At 59.5% G+C, this 20,320-nt stretch overlaps 1 protein-coding gene across 1 annotated transcript in view; it reads right to left on the reverse strand.

Annotated features, from left to right (window-relative positions):
• Window positions 1-1,012: 1,012 nt before the first annotated feature.
• LOC117643765 overlaps window positions 1,013-20,320 on the reverse strand; it is a 33,171-nt gene continuing 13,863 nt past the window's right edge. The window contains exons 2-3 of the mRNA XM_034382839.1: window positions 19,217-19,358; window positions 1,013-2,272 (exon numbers count right to left, since the gene is read on the reverse strand). Of these exons, the coding sequence (XP_034238730.1) occupies window positions 2,111-2,272; window positions 19,217-19,358 (304 nt within the window). The 3' untranslated portion in view covers window positions 1,013-2,110. The remainder of the gene's footprint in view (window positions 2,273-19,216; window positions 19,359-20,320) is intronic.

Consider the following 20,320-nt stretch of genomic DNA (forward strand, 5'->3'; position numbering starts at 1 on the left):
TGCTGCTATGCCGGCCAATACAACACCCCGGAGCCACGGCTACCGGAAAGTCCAAGCAGCCACTCGGCTTGCCTGCTGGAAAGGCGATACTCTTGTGCCGCCCAGCGCCTGTCGCGGCCGGACCCGCCTTGGGCCCGCCGGCGCACGTTTTATTTTGCAACGAGTCGATCAGGGCTGCGAACGCCACTCTTGCCACCCCACGCCGAACAAAAGGAGCAGTGTGCCATGAGTGTGTTTGTGTGTGTGACTGTGGAAGGCACGAGAACCGTCCACGCACACGCACAACACGCGCTCGCACAGACAAACCCATTTGCTCGTGACGTCATCGTAATTTGGGGTGTCTCTGACTCCCTCCCACCACCCCTCTTCCCGATGTCATCAGACTGAACGTAGCCTTCTAATGCATTCGCTATAAACCCCCGTGCGTCATCTCGCCCCCCCCCCCCATTTTTATTCCCTTTCCCCCGATGTCGTCATCCGTGGACGCACGGAGCCCTTCTTGTGGCGCTCGTTTTCCAGCGTGCTAGCGTGCTCGAGACGGCCAAAAGTTTAGACTCGGTGCAATTTGAAGGTTGGCTCGGCTCCAACGCCGGCGCTACCCGGCAGACGGCGGGGACGGCGAGGAGGGCCCCTGACCTCTATATAGCAGTGCCGCGCCACGCTCCGTAAAGAAACGGTGAAAATGGCCGTCGCTTTTTTCCGGTGGTGTTGTTTTTATTGCGCAGTTGGCACTGCATCAGTTGGTGTGACAGAGACAGAGCCGCTAGTTGCGGTGCGTGAGAGACCGAGCGGCAGTTGTTGTGCCGTTGTAGGTGTTGCAACACCCACGCGCCTAATCTGCATCAGGCAGCTTTGCTTCATTGTCTGATGTATCTAAGCTATTCACCCTGATCGATTTTGTTTTGTTTCCTTTTTTCTAATTTTGTTTATCATTTGCATCTTTGAGCACAGGAAAAATAAAGACTCTTTTTTTTTCGGGATTTGCAGCTTTATTAGGGGAAGTTTTCTTTGACGAGCACAGTAATTAAACAACACACAAATTAGTTGATGTTTGGACACACCTACGTTAAAATATTCAATGAGAAACTTTACAATAGCCACGCGTTAAAAAAGAAAAGAGATACAGTAATTTTAAAAGGCACAAAATCCGTTGTTACATAATATTTGTCTCGGCGCCTTGAGAACACAGCAGCAACATTGAGAACTGCGGGTACAAAGGGTGGGGAATAACAGCATTTCTTAAACATAATGATCATAGGTATGCTCTGTTAAGTTCTGATTTACCATTTCCAGAAAGATATGATAAGAATTTAGAGTGTGTCTCGTTGCATGACCTAGCTAACAGCGTGCAAGATTCTTTTTGAACAACTATTGACAAAGCCTTTTAACACAATATTTAACTTACCAGCATTGGCACAATATTGAGGTACCATTTTCGCAACACAAACGCATTAGAGTTTTAACTTTTCAGAAATCTTCATAAACTTTGAATAACAGTACTATTTTATAGCTATTTTTCTGTTTTGTCAATAACCTACTTCTAACACTACTATATTATCTCTGTGGGGAACTACAGTACTCTGTGCATGTTTTCGAAATGAAGTTTCGTGGGCATCTTGGATGTTTCCAGTGAATGGCCAGATTCGATCATAAATAAAATTTGCTCTCCAGCCAGTGGCAGCAAAACATATTCGATTAGTACCAACTCTCTATGTGCGCCGTGGAATACTCTGTCTATCTCTCTAGAAAAATATACAATCTGCCACTCATTGAAAACATCCCGCCAAGTTTCTGCTAGGGCTGAGGAAAGGACGTTGAAACTCCGGTAAGTCTTTCAAGGACAATAGATAAGAAGTGAGAAAAAGAAGTTGGAAGGGGAACCTCTTCAACGCTCAGACATTTTTTTTCCAAAGTGTAAATTTTGAAACATTGTTTTCCTTGAACGATTGACTCTAAAGTGCGGATTGCCCCATGCTCCGCGAGCTGGTTGTTGTCTTGTTGTCTATGCCGATCGGGCTCGTGCTTCGGCGAAGAGGCTCCCCTCCCAGCGGGCCCCAGGGCCGCCCCGGGGCCGGGGCGAGGGCCAGGCCCCGGGGTCACCCCCGGCACCTCAGTTGGCGGGGTTGGCGGCGGCGGCGCGGTGCAGCCCGCCGGCCGCCGGGCCTTGCGCCGACTCCTTCATGTCGACGGGGAAGGGCGCCTCCCGCTTGTAGAACACCCGCTGGTCGTAGGCCGGGTGCTCCAGCGGGGCGGCGTCGCTCTCGGCCAGCAGCTGGAACAAACAACAAGGAGGTCACTCTTGACACCATTTCACAATATTTCTCATCCACTTCCAACGCTATTTCGACAACCCTCTCCTCACTCCCGCAAAAAAAAAAAATATTGGTTGGCCTGAGGGGGAAGGTCTGGACGGACGTGATTTCGTCAAAAGCAATCAATTGTTTGAATGAATCCCACGCGAATGGGAGTCATCCGACATACGCACGAACAAGTGGAACTCTGTGTGTGTGTGTGTGTGTGTGTGTGTGTGTGTGTGTGTGTGTGTGTGTGTGTGTGTGTGTTGCTCTTTGGTCATTCCATCGCAGCAAGTAACACCGTGCTTTTAATTGCTTTGAAACCTCCCGACACGCCGCCGCATCGCTCCCATTGGCTCGCCCCTTCAAACTCCGAACCCTCTCCTGTTGAAAATATGATTTATTTATTTATTTATTTTTTGGACTGGAGCCGAAGGGGACACTTGTTGAAGAGGGCGGTCAGGTGGGTGAGCCGGAACGGAGGGCTCAGGGCTGTGGGCTGCGCCAAGGCTGTGCCCTGCCGATAATACCTGTCCTGCAGCACTGGCCACGGCGGCGTCAGCGGGAAACGGACCTCGGGTGGCTCACTGTGAAACGACCCGGAGCAGAACCTTTCCCGAATCCCTTCTCTCCCCTGCAGCGGTCTCTCTCGCTCGCATCGATACGGGACGCCCCGTGAGTGTGCGATAGAAAGAGAGAGTCGCCCCACTCCACTCGCAAAATCAGTTCGCTTGAAATCGCTGACCGCGCGCCACCCCGCACCCTGAAAGGCCACGCGGCCGGCCATTGGACCCCCGATTTACTGGAAATATTTAAGTCTGAGGATGACTTGAAAAGTACCATCAGTGGTTGGGAGCACAGCGAACTTCGGGCACAGCACAGCAACGAGATGTCCAGATCAAAACGGTCGTCTCACAGACGTCTGCTTGGACAAGCGTTTTATTTGGTTTCCGTTTCTGTTTGGCGGTGTTTGAGGAACGGTCTACGCCCTCCGGGCTGCTATTGTTTGCATCGGCGCTTTGATGCACCAGCCTCTGCTTGCTAGCACGCCGTGATCCTTGCCTCAACAATCTTCGGCGCCGCGGGACAAAAAAACGCGGCAAAAATACGCGCCGAAACGCTGTCGGTGGAAAGGGAAAGGGTGAAAATGTGCGCCCCGCCCCGCCCTGCCCCGCTGGCGCGACGCCACGAGCCCAGCGGCCCGCGGCCAAAACCACCGGGATTCATGTAAAGTGCCTGCTGTTGGGGGTCATCATCTGCGAAAACCCGAAAACGGCATGAAAAATCAAGCGAGTCGGCCGCTGCGTCCCCTTCCCCCTCCCCCTCCCCCTCCCCCTCCCCGGAGAGCGGGGGCGGCGGACCGCTTTGTGGTTGGAGTCCATTGCAGCGGAGAGCGCCGCTCCGCTAAAGCAAATGGCTGCTGGCTTGTTTTTGATACCAACATTGATTAATTGCATGCTAATCTTCCCCGTACGCACGCCGGGACTGGCTCGACCCAGCCAAAAAAATTAGACTAGTTTTTCGAATAATAAAAATCAAGAAATCTTTTTTACTCAATGTCAGAGGGGTTGGATTTCGTTCATCGAATAATCGATTGCTTTGACGGAATCAAGTCGCGACGCAAAGCGGTGCCGTTTCTCGTTTCATTTTTTGCTGAGGCCCGGCCCGGCCGGTGCCTTCTGACTAAACGTGGCCACACGTCCTGCCTACGTGGTCACAGTCCGTGAGCCGAACCGCAATCGTAATGTGTGGTTGGGTCCATCCACGTAATGCTGGGGGATTATGCACCCGGCGGCACGGCACGCCACGCCGGGGCGCATCCACATAGAAAATTAATCAGGCGCGTCGGGAGTCCAGGGCCGCCTGATTCCGAAAGATGGTTCCGTTGCTCTCTCGCTGCCGCAGGGAGCGCCCCGTGAGTGCGAGAGAGACGGCGCCCCTTCGGAACAATGCGGCCGGTGCAGTGACCGCCCTGCTGCCGTTTCGGCACGCAGCCAATCACGGCAGCCTTTGCCTCGTCACGAGACGAACTATACCGCAGGTGGGGCCTCGTGCCCCGTCACCCGAGCCCACTCAGCCCCGCTCAGCGCCGCTCAGCGCCGCTCAGCGCCCCGCGCCGCCCTGGATGGCTCCCCAAAGACGCCATCGACACCCACCTGGCCCCCACGGCCCACGCCGCCATGACACGGCCAGGAGTCTTGACTCCTATTTCGCTTCCCTGGCGGCTCACGGCGTTTTACTTTTTCCCTCCCCCTCGACGGGACTCGTCTTTCCCTTTTTGGCGGCTTGATCGGATTTGCGCGGGGCTGGCCGTGGAAAACGCCGGAATTATTTAACGCTGCTGTGAAGACGGCGAGGGGACGCGCTGAGACCGCACACGCAGGAAAAGCTTTGGCCACCGTCACGGTCGTCGTGCCAAGGTGGCTCTCAGGGAATCATCAGGCATGACCACACGAGATGGAAAAGTCTAAAGTCATTTTCTGGGTGTAACCCGGTGTAACCGTACCGGCGAAGTTTGGTTCGTAGCGTTTGCAAGGAAAAAGTCTTTCGCTTTTTAAAATTCTTGGTTCTCGAATGACCACTGGTGTACTGGGTAACTTTATTCTCAACAGTGCCGTGCTCGGCAGGTTTTAACGGCGCCGTCAACGAGTGGTGCTGTGCGTTCCGCACTTCGGCACCTGGCTCCACGATTCCGTGACTCTTTCGGGAAGCGTGACGAGGCGGCCACAAAAATTTGCCGTCTTTTCGGGACTCGCGTGGAGACGGGTGAAAAAATACTGCACCCAGAAGCACGCTTCGTAAAAATCGGCATTCACACTATGCTCTTTGGCAAGCAACTCAAACGCGAATGGCATCCCGGTGGTAGCCGAGGGCAGGGGGCTCGTTCTTCTGTCCCGAGGGGACTGCGGTCGAATCCAGGCTCTCAATTTTTCAACGGTCTCACCCAGAGCGATCCGCGCGCCGGTCGACAGAGAGACTTCAAAGACTCTGAGCAAACCGGAGTTGGACTCTGAAATTCTTTAAATTTTTCATGAGGTTTCCCCTTCTCTCAGTCCAACGCGAATTCAAACAGCCACTGAACACCCCCCAGGAGGTGTTGTTGACACTTTTTATTTTCCAGCCAGCCGTCAATGTAGAACGATTCCGAACAGTGCTTGTCGCCCTGTCTCTGGGGGCGTTCCGTAGGGGTGCGAGAGAGACAGGGCGAGGCTGACGCACGGCCTGACGCAACAGCAACGCCACGGGAGTCTCGGGAGCCTAGCCCCTTGGCTAGCCCAGCCGCCCTGGTCGTGGGCAAGGCACCCTAGGAATGTCGCCTCTTCACGCCGCGCACCGCGACCTCAAATTTGGACCGGAACTTCCCCTGCACTGTCTGACGCACGCAGAGCCTTGTCTCCAGCGGGCGCCGAGAAGTCCGGAATCGTGTCCCTCACTCACCGGCCTCAAGACTCATTCATAGTGCATGATGCCGGGGCCTCCTTTCCTGTCGGACCAGCCCCTTGGGTCACTGCGGAGGGTGGTCGGCCTGCTGCCCCGCCGAGTCCGGACACTGTCATCGCTCTGCCTCTGTCGCACTCACTGGGCGCTCCACAGGGGCGCGAGAGAGAAGGCGCCTTCCAGAACCAGCCCGCAGGTATAATGCCCGCCGTCGCCCGCACGCCGCGCTTGAGCGTGTTCCGTGGTCGGCCGCGCCACGCCACTAGACGACTAGAGGGCCCCTGTCTCGCCCAGGCTCGCCGGCACAGTGAGCCCATGAGACTAGGGCTTATGGAGCGGCAGAGATCTCCGCCTTGCGACATTCGCGTCGAAACAACCCACTAAAACTCCGAGTTTTGTCGATGGTTGGGACGATTTGGAAAAAGGGGCACCTCAGTGCGTTTGATTCCAGTCCTACTTGGCGGTGGAGCTGACAAAGTGAACGTCAGCCTAAACTGCCCATCTGGTCCACTGCATTGCTCTGCCACGGGGCCCGGCAGGCCCGGCAGGCCCGTGCGGCAGGCACGTCCTGCACGCCCCGCCGGCCACGCCGCCGCGCCGCCACGCCCACACGACGCCAGCCAACGACGCGCAGGTGCCCCGGGTGCAGTGACGTAAAGGCGTTTTTCGTTGCTTCGCGTTGCTTCGCGGTGCTCCGTGCGCGCGGTGGTACTTTATGATGTTCACGCCGCATTTCGTGCGGCCAGTGTGCCTCGCAGCGCAGCGCAGTGTGGAGCCCTAGAGCGTGGGATGGTTTGGTTTCGAGATGAAAGGGAGAAGGAAAGCTCTAGGCGCATCCTGCGTGCCGTCTCTCTCTCTCTCTCTCCCTCCCGCGCACCTAGGGGACGCCCCACGAGTGCGAGAGAGACAGAGGAGAAGCGCTGTTCGGAATGCTAGGACGCAACAACGCACGTGCATCGCGCCAAGCCCGGCCAAGCCCGGCCAAGCCTCGGCCGGTCCCGCGGGTCCATCACCGCGATGCGCGGCGCGCTCCTCCCCCATCGGTCACGCGACGCGCCGCGGCGCCGGACACAGCCTAACGATTACGAACCGTCGTCGCTCTGTCTCTCTCGCACCCGCGCAGACCGCCCCGGGAGTGCGACAGAGACAGGGCGACGGGACGTCCTCTTCCTCAGGGACGTAGGTCGAAGTGGAAGAAAGTGAATTGCGCAAGGGAACCGGAACTTGACTGTGGACAGAGAGGCAGCCTATCAAAAAGGCGGGCCGCGGCCGCACACGCAGCGCGCAGGTGGACGGAACGAGGAATTAATTAAAGTCGCCGGTTTGTGTTTCACTGTTTCACATTCACGTGCGGGAAACGGCTGTGGATGAATCGACTGTTCCGTGACACCTCCACCACGCTCGATTTTTTTTTAGCGCGCTGCCTATCTACGTGTAATCTTCCGCGGGAAGGGTATATTGTTTTTCCTGTCCGAATTGTGTGGGGAGAGGGAGAGAGAGGGGGAGAGTGACTGACAATGTGCGATGTGTCGCTCGACAACACCGACAATAACGCTTTCCTCAAGCGCCTGGAAACGCGAAGCGACACGTCACGTCGACGCGGTGAGTGACGGCGAGTGCACTGTGAGGGGCTTCCCTGCCGTTTCAGGCCCTCAGACAGGAAGGCGAGGCCGCGGGGACGCTACACTGCAGGCTGCACTCATGAGTGCAAGAGAGACTGGACGCTCGGAATCAGCCTCCTGAGGCGGCGTCGCCGCGTTGCAGTGGCGTCCGAGAGCCACCCGGTGGCCGCGCAGCCGCGGAGCCGCGCACCGCATAACGGGCGTGCCACACTGACCGCCCCGCCCCGCCCCGCCCCGCCCGCGCCGCCCCCGTCGGACCGGACCCGCACTGACCTCTGGCCCTTGCATGACGGCTGCCTTCCGCATGCCCGCCCCGCCCCGGCCGGCAGTGTTACCGCACACACTATTTGCCGCCCCGTGAATGGCCCTGCATTTGCATCGGCCGATTGCCGGCCAGTGCCACAATGGCGCGCCATGGCGGGTCGCAAGACAAGTCGCAGGACGCGGGGTGCGAAATCCGCGACTTATTTGCTCGTTTTGCATGTTTACAGCCCGACCGCGTGTAGCATTGCCTCGCCGTGATGCAAGGGCCGGCAGGGCAGGGCCGCCAGGGCGCCACCCCGCGGACGGCGCGGCGTGACCACCGGACTCATTTCGAGAGTCTCCGTCCTTCCCGCACTCATGGGGAGAGCCGTTTGGCTGCGAGAGAGACCGCGACGAAAACGACTCTCGGAACGATCGCGCAGCCCTTGGCACGGCCCGGCACGGCCCGGCCCTGCGTGACGACACCGCGACACGCGTGCTGGGCGCGGGCACGCCGGGCCGCGAGTGCGTATTGCGTGCCTGGCCTGGCCTGGCCTGGCTCGTTGGCACCACAGTCAAGGCCTTCTCCGACCGGGCCAGGAAGCGCCAGCCCAAGCGCCAGGCGCGCTAGCGAAGCCCAGCGAAGCGCGCCACGCCGCAATGGGAGCGGCGCGCGCGTAGTTCCAAAGCGAGTGCGTCGACGGGGAGGGGAGGGGAGGGGATCGTGGCGACATGGGAGTCGCACCCCGAGTCCGCGCCGCCGCGCGCACCTTTTTCGTTTTCGTCGCTCTGCCTCTGTCGCACTCATGGGGCGTTCCGTGTAGGTGCGAGAGAGACAGAGCGACGAAAACGACTCTCGGAATCGGTCTGCTGGATGAAAGAACGAAAGACCGGGCCGCGGGGCGCAGGGCGAGGGGCGCGAGGCGTCGGGCAGGCCGTTCAGGTTTACGACACGGCGGCCATCACACTATACACGTCACGGGGCGGGGCGGCGTGGCGTGGCGTTCCAGAAGCGCGGATTGAGAGACGTTTCCAGAGGCGTGGATTGGCTGCCAGTAGGGGCGAAGGGTGTCACAAAAAAATTTCAGGAGGAACGGAGTGTTTTTCTCTGAGGTGCAAAAATAAAGACAGAGAAATTGAAAATGCGTTCAAACTATGAGGAAAGTTCAGGGAACTCGCAATGCGATTTGGACGTTGTTGTTCCCCGGATCGGAAGGTCCTTCCCCTCCTCGTGGTGAACAGCGGCCCGGGCAATCCTACAGTGGGGACGCCGGGGAACGCGCGCTCGCTCCCAAAACGCAAGAAGGCGCGCCTCGGGTTTTGCATTCAGAGTAGAGGCGGTGAAACGTGAAGATTTGCCGGAGCAGCTTTCGTCGCTCTGTCTCTCTCGCCACCGTGGGCCGGCCCGGGAGTGCGAGGGGGACAGAGCGGCGAGGGCACTGTCTGGCACGAGGAAGTGGCTGCCCCGCGGCACGGCGGCACGGCGTCACGCCGCGACTCTTTCTGAAATCGAAAGTATGTCTGTCTGGAAGTGACCACATGCGACCGGCCGGCCACCGCCTCTTGCCTCTGGCCTCCGCAGACTCATTCCGAGTGTCCGTCTCTCTCGCACTCGCGGGGCGACCGCACGGGCGTGAGGGAGACGGACGCTCGGAATGAGTCTGTCGGCACACTGCCGCACACTACACCGCACATCTCCGCGGCCTGGCCGGCCTGTCCGCGCGGAGCGGCGCGGAGCCAGCCCGCGGCCTACATCACGCCGACCGCAGGAACCGTCCCGCGTCCTATCCCGACCGTCCGGGGAGAGGGCCCGCCACGCCGCGCCGTGCATCCAGGCAACAACAATTATTTTTCGCAATGCAAAGGCACTTTGTTTCCCGTTTTCCAGCGAAAGCGCGGCCACACGCGTGCTGGCGTGCTTCGGCGTGCGCGTTGTGGCCACACATCTGCGGCTTGGCACTTGGAGACGCGTCGCCGCGTCGTGGGAGGCTTGACTCGCTGGCCGCTTCGTCCCGGGCGGCGCGAGGCGCCACACCTAGGAGCCGTGTCCGAAAGAGCCACGCTCTGTCTCCCTCCCACCCCGACGTGCCCGACGGGACGCCGCATCAGTGCGAGAGAGACAGAGGCGGCGTGACACGTCTGTCCGCCACACGCGCGCGTCAGCACGCCGAGCTCGGCACGGAACACGGCCGAAACAGCAGGGCGGTCGCGCTGTCTCTCTCGCACTCACGGGGCGTCCCGTAGGCCCGTAGGGGTGCGAGAGAGACAGAGCGAGGCGGCGCGGTGCGGAGTCAGTCTGCAGCCCACGCGGGTTGCCCCGGGGCAGCGGGCTTGCCCTGCGGCCTGCGGGATGCTCTGGTTTATTAATTACTGTTGACACGACTCGTGCGCGTGCGCCGCGTGCGCCTACACTCCACACTGCCACGCGCCACGCTTGACATCCAGCCGCGGAACACGGCAGCGCACGCCACGGCACGCCACTGCACTAAGGGGTCACCAACTCAAGATTTTCATGTACACCGATTATGTTTAGAGTATAATAACATGTGATTTCTTTTGATTATTTTATTATTTATCACTGATAATAGGTTATCATGTTGATTATTGGGAAATATTGGGGATTATTTGAGCGCCGACCTCGGAAAGCTGTTAAAGTGTCGGAAATTCAATATTAGTGACTTTGGGCAGCCACTGCGTCAAATTTAGTTGCGGTCATGGGCCTTCCTCGACGCCTTACTACTCTGAAGACCCTACTCTTTCATGCCCCGCCTCGGGAAGGCTTTGACCGCTGATAGTTTGGGAGCAGTGGCCTCGCAAAAATGGTCAAAAAGTGAATGAATTTCAGAAAATCGCCGTTTTTGCTGACTTTGAGCGGTCACTGCATCCAATTTAGTTGCGGTCATGGGCCTTCCTCGACGCCTTACTACTCTGAAGACCCTACTCTTTCATGCCCCGCCTCGGGAAGGCTTTGACCGCTGATAGTTTGGGAGCAGTGGCCTCGCAAAAATGGCCAAAAAGTGAATGAATTTCAGAAAATCGCCGTTTTTGCTGACTTTGAGCGGTCACTGCATCCAATTTAGTTGCGGTCAAAGGCCTCCCTCGACGCCTTACTACTCTGAAGACCCTACTCTTTCATGCCCCGCCTCGGGAAGGCTTTGACCGCTGATAGTTTGGGAGCAGTGGCCTCGCAAAAATGGTCAAAAAGTGAATGAATTTCAGAAAATCACCGTTTTTGCTGACTTTGAGCGGTCACTGCATCCAATTTAGTTGCGGTCAGGGGCCTCCTCGACGCCTTACTACTCTGAAGACCCTACTCTTTCATGCCCCGCCTCGGGAAGGCTTTGACCGCTGATAGTTTGGGAGCAGTGGCCTCGCAAAAATGGCCAAAAAGTGAATGAATTTCAGAAAATCGCCGTTTTTGCTGACTTTGAGCGGTCACTGCATCCAATTTAGTTGCGGTCAAAGGCCTCCCTCGACGCCTTACTATTCTGAAGACCCTACTCTTTCATGCCCCGCCTCGGGAAGGCTTTGACCGCTGATAGTTTGGGAGCAGTGGCCTCGCAAAAATGGTCAAAAGTGATATTGAATCCCCGAAAGTACGATTGTCATTTCATTGGATGATGTTGATTATTTCACTGATTACCAACTAGACGTGCAATGATTATCTTGAGTTGGGTACCCCTTGACTGCACTGCACGGAGCATGAAAAGTACATAAGGTGGCGCTCCTGCTGCATTATCCGGGTCAACAGAAAGGGGTTGCGTTTCTGGCAAAGCAAGCCTCTCGACAACAACAAAAGCTCCCCCTCCCGTTGATTTGGTGAGCCAATTCTGATCCCTCGATTCACGGCGCCACACCGCAATCTGCGAGAGAGACAGAGCGATGTAGCGGTGCCAAATGCGGGCCCACACTTCGCACTGCTCGCCATTGTGCTTATGCACACCTACAGCACGCCCGAGGCACGCCCGAGGCACGCCCCGTGAGTGCGACAGAGACAGAGCGACGATGGCGCTGCAGGGCGAGGGTGGCAGCGAAATGCCACGGCAGCAAGGCGCGAAATTTCCGCCTGGACGCGCCACCCTGCAGGCCGTCCGAAGAGTGTCGTGTCGCGTCTCTGCCTCTCTCGCACCCATGGAGCGCGCCGTAGGGCCCCGCAGGGGTGCGAGAGAGGCAGGGCGAGGCCCTGGCATGACGCGCGCGGACCTTTGCATGGCCAATCGGTTAAATTGAGGCTGAAATTGATCGGGGCCGCCCCGCCCCGCCCCGCCTTGCCGCGCGCTGCTGCAGCCCGATGATTACGACCGGCGAGCTCGTCGCTCTGTCTCTCTCGCGCCGCCCGGGACGCCCCGTGAGTGCGAGAGAGACAGCCAGCGGGGCATCATCGTACCTATCACGCGACTGTTATTCCAAAAGGCTGCCAATCGACCGCGATGCCTCGACCGGCACGCCACTGCCACGCCATCGAACTGTTTGGATTGGTTGCCACACGACACCGTAATGGACGAACGGCCACACAGTGTGCCACACACGCCAGGACGGCAAGTGCGGCACCCGGTGGCACACCACAAAAGAATACAAAATGGCAGCATTCATCGCTGACTTCCGGTCCGAGCTCGGCTGACCACCAACATCCTCGTGCCGATTTTTCAAAAGCTCTGTTACCTTACGCGGAACCGCCCCACCTTCCCTGCCGACGAGAACCTCCTCCTCGCCAAGTTGCCCACGATGCACCTGCAGCTGCCTGCAGCAGACACGGCGCGTGCCGGGTCAAGCCTCACCCACAGCCTCACCCAGAAGCCCGCATGCCGACCTCGGTTGCGTCACATCGCGCCACGGCGCCTCGGATGCCTCCGGTAAAAGCGAAAGGGCATTAGCGAATTTTTCGACTAAATGTTTTGAAAGCGCGCCGCGGGTTTCTCCCGGCGGCGATGACGGCCTGAACGGCGCTTTCGTCGCTCCGTCTCTCTCGCACCCGAGGGCCTTGCCGCCTTGCCGCAGGGGTGCGAGAGAGACGGAGAGAGCGGCGTTCAGTGCAGGCCGGCGCGGCCAGAGGCCCCAGAGGCCCCAGAGGCGCGGCGTCGGCCGCCGGACTCCGCCCGCGCGAGCGCGCCTTGCCCACCTGTTACCGCCACCTGTAACGGAGCCACCCCCGCCGCGGCGCCGCCGGCCAGCCTAGGCCAGCCACCATCCCGAGAGTCGTCTCTCTCTCTCGCACTCATGGGTGCCTTTTACAGTAGAGAGAGAGAAAGAGAGAGAGAGAAAAATTTTGTTGAATGATCGGAGCAAGCAAGTCTTTGTTTTTATCTTGGCGCTGGCCAGCCTGCGCCGCGCTTGCGTGCCCATGCACCACCCCACCCCTGCAGCAAGGCTGCCCGTTCCGAACAGTGCAGTCGTCTCCCTCGCACTCACAGGGCGTGCCATGGGCGTGCGAGAGAGACAGAGCGACGACACTGTTCGTAGGCAGACTGCTGGAGACTGGGCCCTTCGGCCCCTACGGCCCCTACGGCCGGGGTCGCCGCGAAATGAGGTCACGAGAACACTTTCTCTGTCAACGACCCGCCGGGCCGCCGGGCCGCCAGGTAGGGTGGGTGAAAGCAGAGGCATAGAGGGTGCAGCCCTCAGCAATGCTCGCTCGGCACCGCGCCGCACACTGTGCGCGCAGCTTGGGCAACCAATCAGCATGCGCGGCATGCACCACACTGCAAACAAAGCTTTTTTTTTTTTTCAAAAATAATTGTGAACAGAATTTGCCCACTACACGCTTTGGCCCGCTAAATGTGGTTCAACTGTGCAATCGCGCGATCATTTGTGAGAGTGTGTTTGTGTACGCGCGCTCGTGTATGAGAGTGTGCGATGTTTGTGTGTGAGAGAGAGAGAGAGAGAGAGAGAGAGAGAGAGAGAGAGAGAGAGAGAGAGAGAGAGAGAGAGAGAGAGAGAGAGTCAGAAGAGGCTCTCTGCGGCCGAGCGCGCCGAGCGTGCGGTCTTGCCAATTTCCCGCCAAATGCGTCCAAATGTGGCGCCTGCTCCATGTCGGCTCCATTTACCCGCAAAGGGTTTTGACGGCGGCAGCGCGGTCCGGCCTCGGTATTCGTCAGCAAGCCCTTCTGGTTGAGAGAGACCGAACCGAGGGACAAAAATATAATTTGCGAGATTCATCCGTCCCGGGCCGTCCCGAGCCGGACGCGGCAGCTCCCGCCAGAGCTGGCTCATTCATTCGGCCACTTCATGGACTTCCCGTTTGAGCAAAAGTTTGCTTGGCCGGGGGTTTTCTGCGCGCGTTCTGTGCATATGTGTGTACGTGTATGTGTGTGTTTGCGTGTGTGAAGCCGGGACTCTCCGTAGAGAGTCACTGAATGCTCCAGCCAGTCCGTCTGTTTGACCCGCTCTGCGAATTTCCAGTTCGTTGCTGTCCCTTCGCCTCGCCCCACTATTCTTGATAAGCTCGGCGGCAAAGACGTGGCGGCAAATTCCAGGGAGCCTGTGGAGCGGCGACGACTGGGTGGCTGGAGTGCAACTGGAGTGGGCCAAGCGTGCCGCATGAAGAGCCGTCTCGTCGCTCTGTCTCTGTCGCATTCACGGAGCGTCCCGTAGGGATGCGGGAGAGACAGAGCGACCAAACGACTCTTCGCAATTGCTCGGTGACCGTGGACGCAGTGTGTAAAGGCCTGCGCGATCCACACCATTTTTGTTGTTGTTTTTGTTAGCTTTTTAACTCGAGCAGTGTCGCAAAAACGCTGGAGCCCCCTTCGCCGTGCCCCCGTTGTTGCCACTGCGCCCCGGCAGGCACGGCACGGCCCGGCATGGCCCCGGGCGCAGCCTCGTCCTTTGGCCCTTAGCCTCGCCGACACCTTCTATTTCTTTTACCCCTCGTCAGGCGCGGCTCGCCGCAGGTGCTGGGCGAAAGACAGCAAGCCATGTCCCCCCCCCTCCGCCCCGCGGCAGTGCAAACGTACACGCCCACGCACTGGACCATCGCAAGGCATCCGCCCGAATAAGGCGACCTTGCTCGCTCCGTCGCTGTGGCGCTGCCGGCGCTGCTCACTGCCGTGGCGGGCTGATCCCGCACAGCGCTCTCGTCGTCGTGCAGTCTCTCTCGCACTCGTGGGGCGGTCCGGCAGGTGGGAGGGAGAGGGAGCACTGTTCGGAATCAGCCCGCTACTGACCGACGTCTTGCATTCGCCCCGTTGTGGTTACGCCGAAGGGGGGAGGGGGCAGGGAAGGGGGTGGGAAGGGCCGGAGGGGAGGGGCGAGGGGCGCCATGGCATCTAAAGCCGTAGACGGGCAGCGTGACAGGCGCGTCCAGCGGACTGATTCCGAGCGGGCTCTCTGTCTCTGTCGCACCCACACGGCTGTCCCGGATGAGAGCGACAGAGAGACCGCCGGCTCGGAATCCGCCTGCAGGGCGCGGCCGCGCGGCCACTGTGGGGCTGACGGGCTGACTAATCCAGACGCAACTCGTGGGAGAGGGCTGGAGAGCCCTGCCCGGCCAGCCCGCCAAGGTATGGGAAACGCTCATAGTGCGGCGAGCCGCACGTCGGAGGAGTGTTTGTTGTTGTTGTTGATGGTGTTGTTATCGTTTTGGGCATCGTGAGCAGTATACAAAACGGTGCCACGATGTAATGGGAATCATGGGAAATGTTTGTTTGCAAGTCTTGCGAACGGCGCGCGCGGGAGCCGGCAGCCAGCATGTGTGTGGCTGTGTGGGGGGTGTGGTTTCGAACCCCCACCGCATTATTTGCTTTGATTTCGTTGCGCGCGCCATCCAACATTCACATCCAGATTCGCAGCCGCGTTCGCGAGCCACATTCACATCCATATTCCGCGGCGACAAGCAAACGGCCCGATGGACCGCGCCGGTCGGTTACCTCTCGTTCCCTCGCGAAGGGGAACTATTATTTCGAATTGATTGTTTTTAATCCGGTGACATCACTGTTCAAACAAGCGTATCCCCTCGCGCTGTCCATGTGACATGCGCTGTTCTGTCCACCCCCGTTGTTTGGTCGATCTGTCTCTCTCGCACCCTTACGGAACGCCCCGTGAGTGCGACAGAGACAGAGCGACGAATGGACTCTTGGTCCAGCCCCACTCATTATTCACTCACTCTTCGACACGAGTTCTAATTGACCGCGATGTCCTTCCAATTCGTGGCTCTCATCTATGATGCATGGGGCGCCACCACGCCACTGTATCGGCCGTGCCGTGCCGAGCCGAGCCATGTCGCGACCCCATTTTCGATTTTTCATCGCGTTTTTCATATGCCGCGTGCGCGAAACGGTCCCAACGACAAGAGCAGGAGCGAGGGACACGTAGGCGAGCACGTCATTTCGAGGGCACTCGATGTGAGGGTGCTACTGGTGAATTTCTCGTTCAAAGGGAAATCCATTGCCACCCTCATGTGTCCTCATTGGAGTTCTCTATCAAGGACTATGGAAAGGAGCTGTACAGGAGGCCTGAATCTTCCGACTGATGCAGCCACCGCGGAGCCAGAGTCCTAGGACTGGGGCAGATCTGAGGCCCCACGCGGTGCCGGTTGGGTGGCCTGCCGTCTAGGCGCAGTGGCCGCGCGGACGACCCCTCGTTTATTCCAGGTACTCACGCCAAGGTAGTCCAGGCACTACTCCAGGTACCAAAGGAAAGTGCAGGCACTAACTCCAGGATGTTCCGCGGCTGTCTCGGCAAGTCTGCTGATTGGCAGGCCGGGCTGAGGCTTCTCTGTGTGACGAGCCATAATTGCCTGAGAGGCATCAAGGCGTGGCGGGCGCCGTAACGCGCTGGGCACACACCGACGCCGGAGACAGCGCCGGAGGCCCAACACCCCGACGCACACACTCACACACTCAAACACACGTACGCACACTCTCGCACCTGCGCGCATGTTTGTTCCCCGTCCCCAGATGGACGCCGCCTTGCAAGCGCCGAGCTTCGCACTGCCCGCGCCTGTTGGGCGGGCAACCCATTCGGCACCGCTGCTCCGGGGCGCGAAGAGCGCGAAGCAGAGAGAGAGGGAAGGCCCAAAGCCCTGTCTCCCGCCCCGCCGCTTGTGTTTGGCGTGCACCTGCAGGCTGATTCCGCACCACCTGTCTCTCTCGCACCCTTACGCGACGCCCCATGAGTGCGAGAGAGACAACACTGTAGGAAGCAGCCTGCTGCCTGCGCATGCAATCAGGGCCGAATCGGGGGCCGGGCCTGCACTCGAGCGAGCGGACGAGCTGCTGACTGGTTACTGGTTCCGCACATCTCTCTCTCTCTCTCGCACTCGCACTCGGGGCGTGCTGGGCGTGCGGTGTCGGTGCGAGAGGGACGGAGCGACGGGTCGCTGCGAGGATGAACGAGTGCGGCGTGCAGGGCGAACGAAGAGTACAGTCGCCTCGCCAAGTCCCCCGGGCTGCTTCGCCCCGCTTCGCCGCTTGGCTCGCTGCCTTCCAAGTTTCCCCAATGCATCTCGCAGGGGGCCAGGGGGACCTAACCAGGGCGCGGAGGGCTTCTTGTCTAATGAGATGCGCGGCCAAAAGGCCAAAAGGGCCGAAAGGCCAGAGGGCCCGGATGGCGGCCGAGGGCATGTCCGAGGGGCGGAGCGACGCGAACACAATCCGCCTGATGGCCATGGCCGGCAGTGGCCCCGGGCGAGGCCCTGTCCGAGGGGCTGCTGACAGGTCACGTGGACACCGGGACCACCGAGCTGCTCGCCGCCGGGGGAAAGGTCAGCGTGGCCAGAACACGCCGCTGTCTCTCTCGCACCCTTACGGGACGCGCCACGAGTGCGAGAGAGACGGAGCGACGGAATCAACCTGCAGCAGGGAGGGTCAGGTCGCCTTCCGAATCCCAAGCGTCTCTTTAGGCCGCAGCCCGCAGGCAACCTGGGGAAACCAGGTGGACTGAAACAGCAGCCGAGCCACGCGCGGTTTTAAGGAGCCCCCTTCCCCCTCCCCTTGCATCGTCCGTGGGCCGAGGAACTGCCTTACAGGTGGGCCTTGCTAAATCCGCCCTCTGTAAAGGCTCTCAAGTAAATCACCCCTGCCGCCGTCGCCGAACCTTAAAATCGCTTCTGGCTATAGCGGGTGGCCGAAGCGGCGGCGCTCACAGATGCGTTAATCTCGAAGGCTGCTGGATCTTTCATTAGCTTGCGCGGCACAAACTTGGCCGCGTTCCGCAAATATTCATTAGTGATGACTTATAGTGTTGTTACGGTTTCATTCCGCAGCATAGTTGGCAAAGTAGTTCCAATATCAACAGCGCAGGAAGCCCTTCGAACGCGCCGGCGGGCGGCGGCCGGGCGAGGCCGGGCAGGGCGCGCCCGGTACGCCCGGCACGCCCGGCACGCCCGGCACGCCCGGCACGCCCGGCACGCCCGGCAGGTGGCGGCTAAAGCTACCGCCGCGCCCGTGCTGTACTTGGCTGGTCTTGTTCGCGCCGCCGCCGAGGCGCCGCCGGCGGGCACGCCCTCGTCGTGTGTGTGTTAGTGTGGGTCCGACCCGGAGTCCCCCGGCGGAGAAAGTCCGTGCCGCCCCCACTGCGAGTGCGAGCGAGAGGGGCGAGTTACAGGTGTGAAGAGAACCTCGGCCCGCCAGGCCCGCCCACCCCGGCGACGACGAGCCCGTCCAAGTCCAAGACGTCCAAGAGCGAGAGGGACCGGAAGTGAACAGGGATGAGGCGAGGGGCAGGAGAGCTTCCTTCCTTCCTGTTTCCTTGGCGCTCATTCCCCCACCCCCTCTGACGTCACTTCGGGCGCCGCGGGGGCTGCAAGACACGGTGCACAAAAGGCGGGGCCTAGTCCGCGCAGGCCTTCGCCATCATCGTCTTCGTCATAACCCGTCGGAAAGTAATCCCGCCGGCTTAGCGCGTGGATCGCTACACTTGACGTTTGTGTGGATTCGGGCAGCAGAGCATCTGTCTCTCTCGCACTCACGGGGCGTCCTGTGTGCGTCCGAGAGAGACAGAGACGCTGCGCGAGGAAATCCAGTCCGCAGCGCGCGCCGTCGGAGAGCCGGCGCGCGGCTCGGCCAACAACAGGGGTAAGCAGCAGCAGAGGGTGAGTCGCTGCGCCGTCCTAAACCAACGGAGCTGCCCCACCCCCCTCCCCCCCACTCCCCTTTCCTTTCTCCCCGTCCGGTCCGGAGCCCGTGTGTCCCGCCAGAAAAGATTCTTCGCGAAACACAGCAGCGGGAAGCTATCAACATGGCCGGGCCGGGGCAGCGCCGTGAAATAATGTGTATACAGCGTGTACACAGGAGGAAAAGGAGCCGCTGTAAATAGCCAACAGCCCTGCCCAGGGCTCTCGGCGCTGGTCAGATTATTTTTGCGCTATGTTTACCTCTATCGATGGCTCTTACGGGGGAGACCGGGGGAGACGATATGACCGAACAGGTCCGAAAAAGACTTGAAAAAAGAGGCCGAGTCCGATTTTTTTTTTGTTTTGCTGAGCAAAGGAAACCAGTGCGCGGATAGAGGCACCATAGGCGCATTGTATTTTTAGCTGAAAAATTCCGGAACACACAACAAGCCGCCTCCGACTGATTGAAGTTGCTCTTCCGCCAGAAGAGCGCTCTGTCTCTCTCGCACCCCTGCAGCACGACCCTTGAGTGCGAGAGAGACAGAGCGACGGCTGCTGTCGGTACGCACCTCCTTGATGAGGTGGGCGAGGCGGTCCAGGCGCTCGTTGTCGGACCGCTTGGTGGGCAGGTAGCGCGCCGCTACCGGGGTGGTCACGGTGGACAGGCCCACCATGACGGCGAGCACGGCGGCCAGAGTCACCACGCTTGACCTGGAACAAGAAACAGACCGGCAAACCGCCCTTACAGTGTGCACGCTGGACTGAGGGTGACCGAGGGGTGCGCCGGCGACCCCGTGTGGCCCACACCTCCCGCACATGCACGCCATGCGCGGCGCAAGCATAATAGTGCTCCATTTTCTTGTATTCATAGGCCGCTGCGGGGATGCTGGGATGCGGAGCCGCGAAGCGCGCGCGACGGTTGCTCGCGGGTTTGCCGCGATGGCCGGCACGGCACTGCAAAGGCACTGCCTAGCGCCGCTGCGGCACCCGGATGAGGGAAAACTCGCCTACGTTATGGAAATGTGCGCGCGGAACATTGTCAGAATATTGCGGTTATGCCTCGTGGGGAGTTGACTCGGAATTGCAAGAAAAGAGGAGAGAGGAAGGGCGAGGGGGAGGGGAGAGGTTGCGGGTAGAGAAACGGTAACGCCGGTCCGAGATAAGCGGGAAAGGAGAGTACGCAGTGGCGTTACGGTTACAGTCGCAGCCAGAGCAAAATTACAAAAAAAATTCAACATTTTAATTTTATTTTCCGTACGAGGGGTTAACCACCCTGTGCGTGGAGCACGTGTGTGCACTATAAACGTGAGGCACCATGAAGGAAAAGGCCGTGGGAGAATTTACGCCGAAATGACGCGTCTTAGCGTCGACCGGTTTATGTGCCGTAATTCAGAAAGCCGTGACAGTTTGCGGAACGGGCAGCCTGTTAGTGACACCCAAGAGGCTGGAAGAAAAGAAAGCGACAGGTGTGGGGGTGTGGGCGCGCCCCTCGTTGGGCCCCAAGTGCTGGAGGCTGGCGGCTGGAGGCTCCGCAGAGCCCTTCTTACGAGTTCAGCGCGACTATTCTTTCTGGAGGGGGAGGGAGGCACACCCCCCGCAGGGTGCATTGGGCCTCCAGGGACAGGTCACACCAGCGGGGCGGGGCGAGGCGGGGAGGAGCTGAATGTGAATAG

This window comes from Thrips palmi, unplaced genomic scaffold, assembly GCF_012932325.1.
Source record: "Thrips palmi isolate BJ-2018 unplaced genomic scaffold, TpBJ-2018v1 HiC_scaffold_17, whole genome shotgun sequence".
In the NCBI taxonomy this organism is placed as follows: Eukaryota; Metazoa; Arthropoda; class Insecta; order Thysanoptera; family Thripidae; genus Thrips; species Thrips palmi.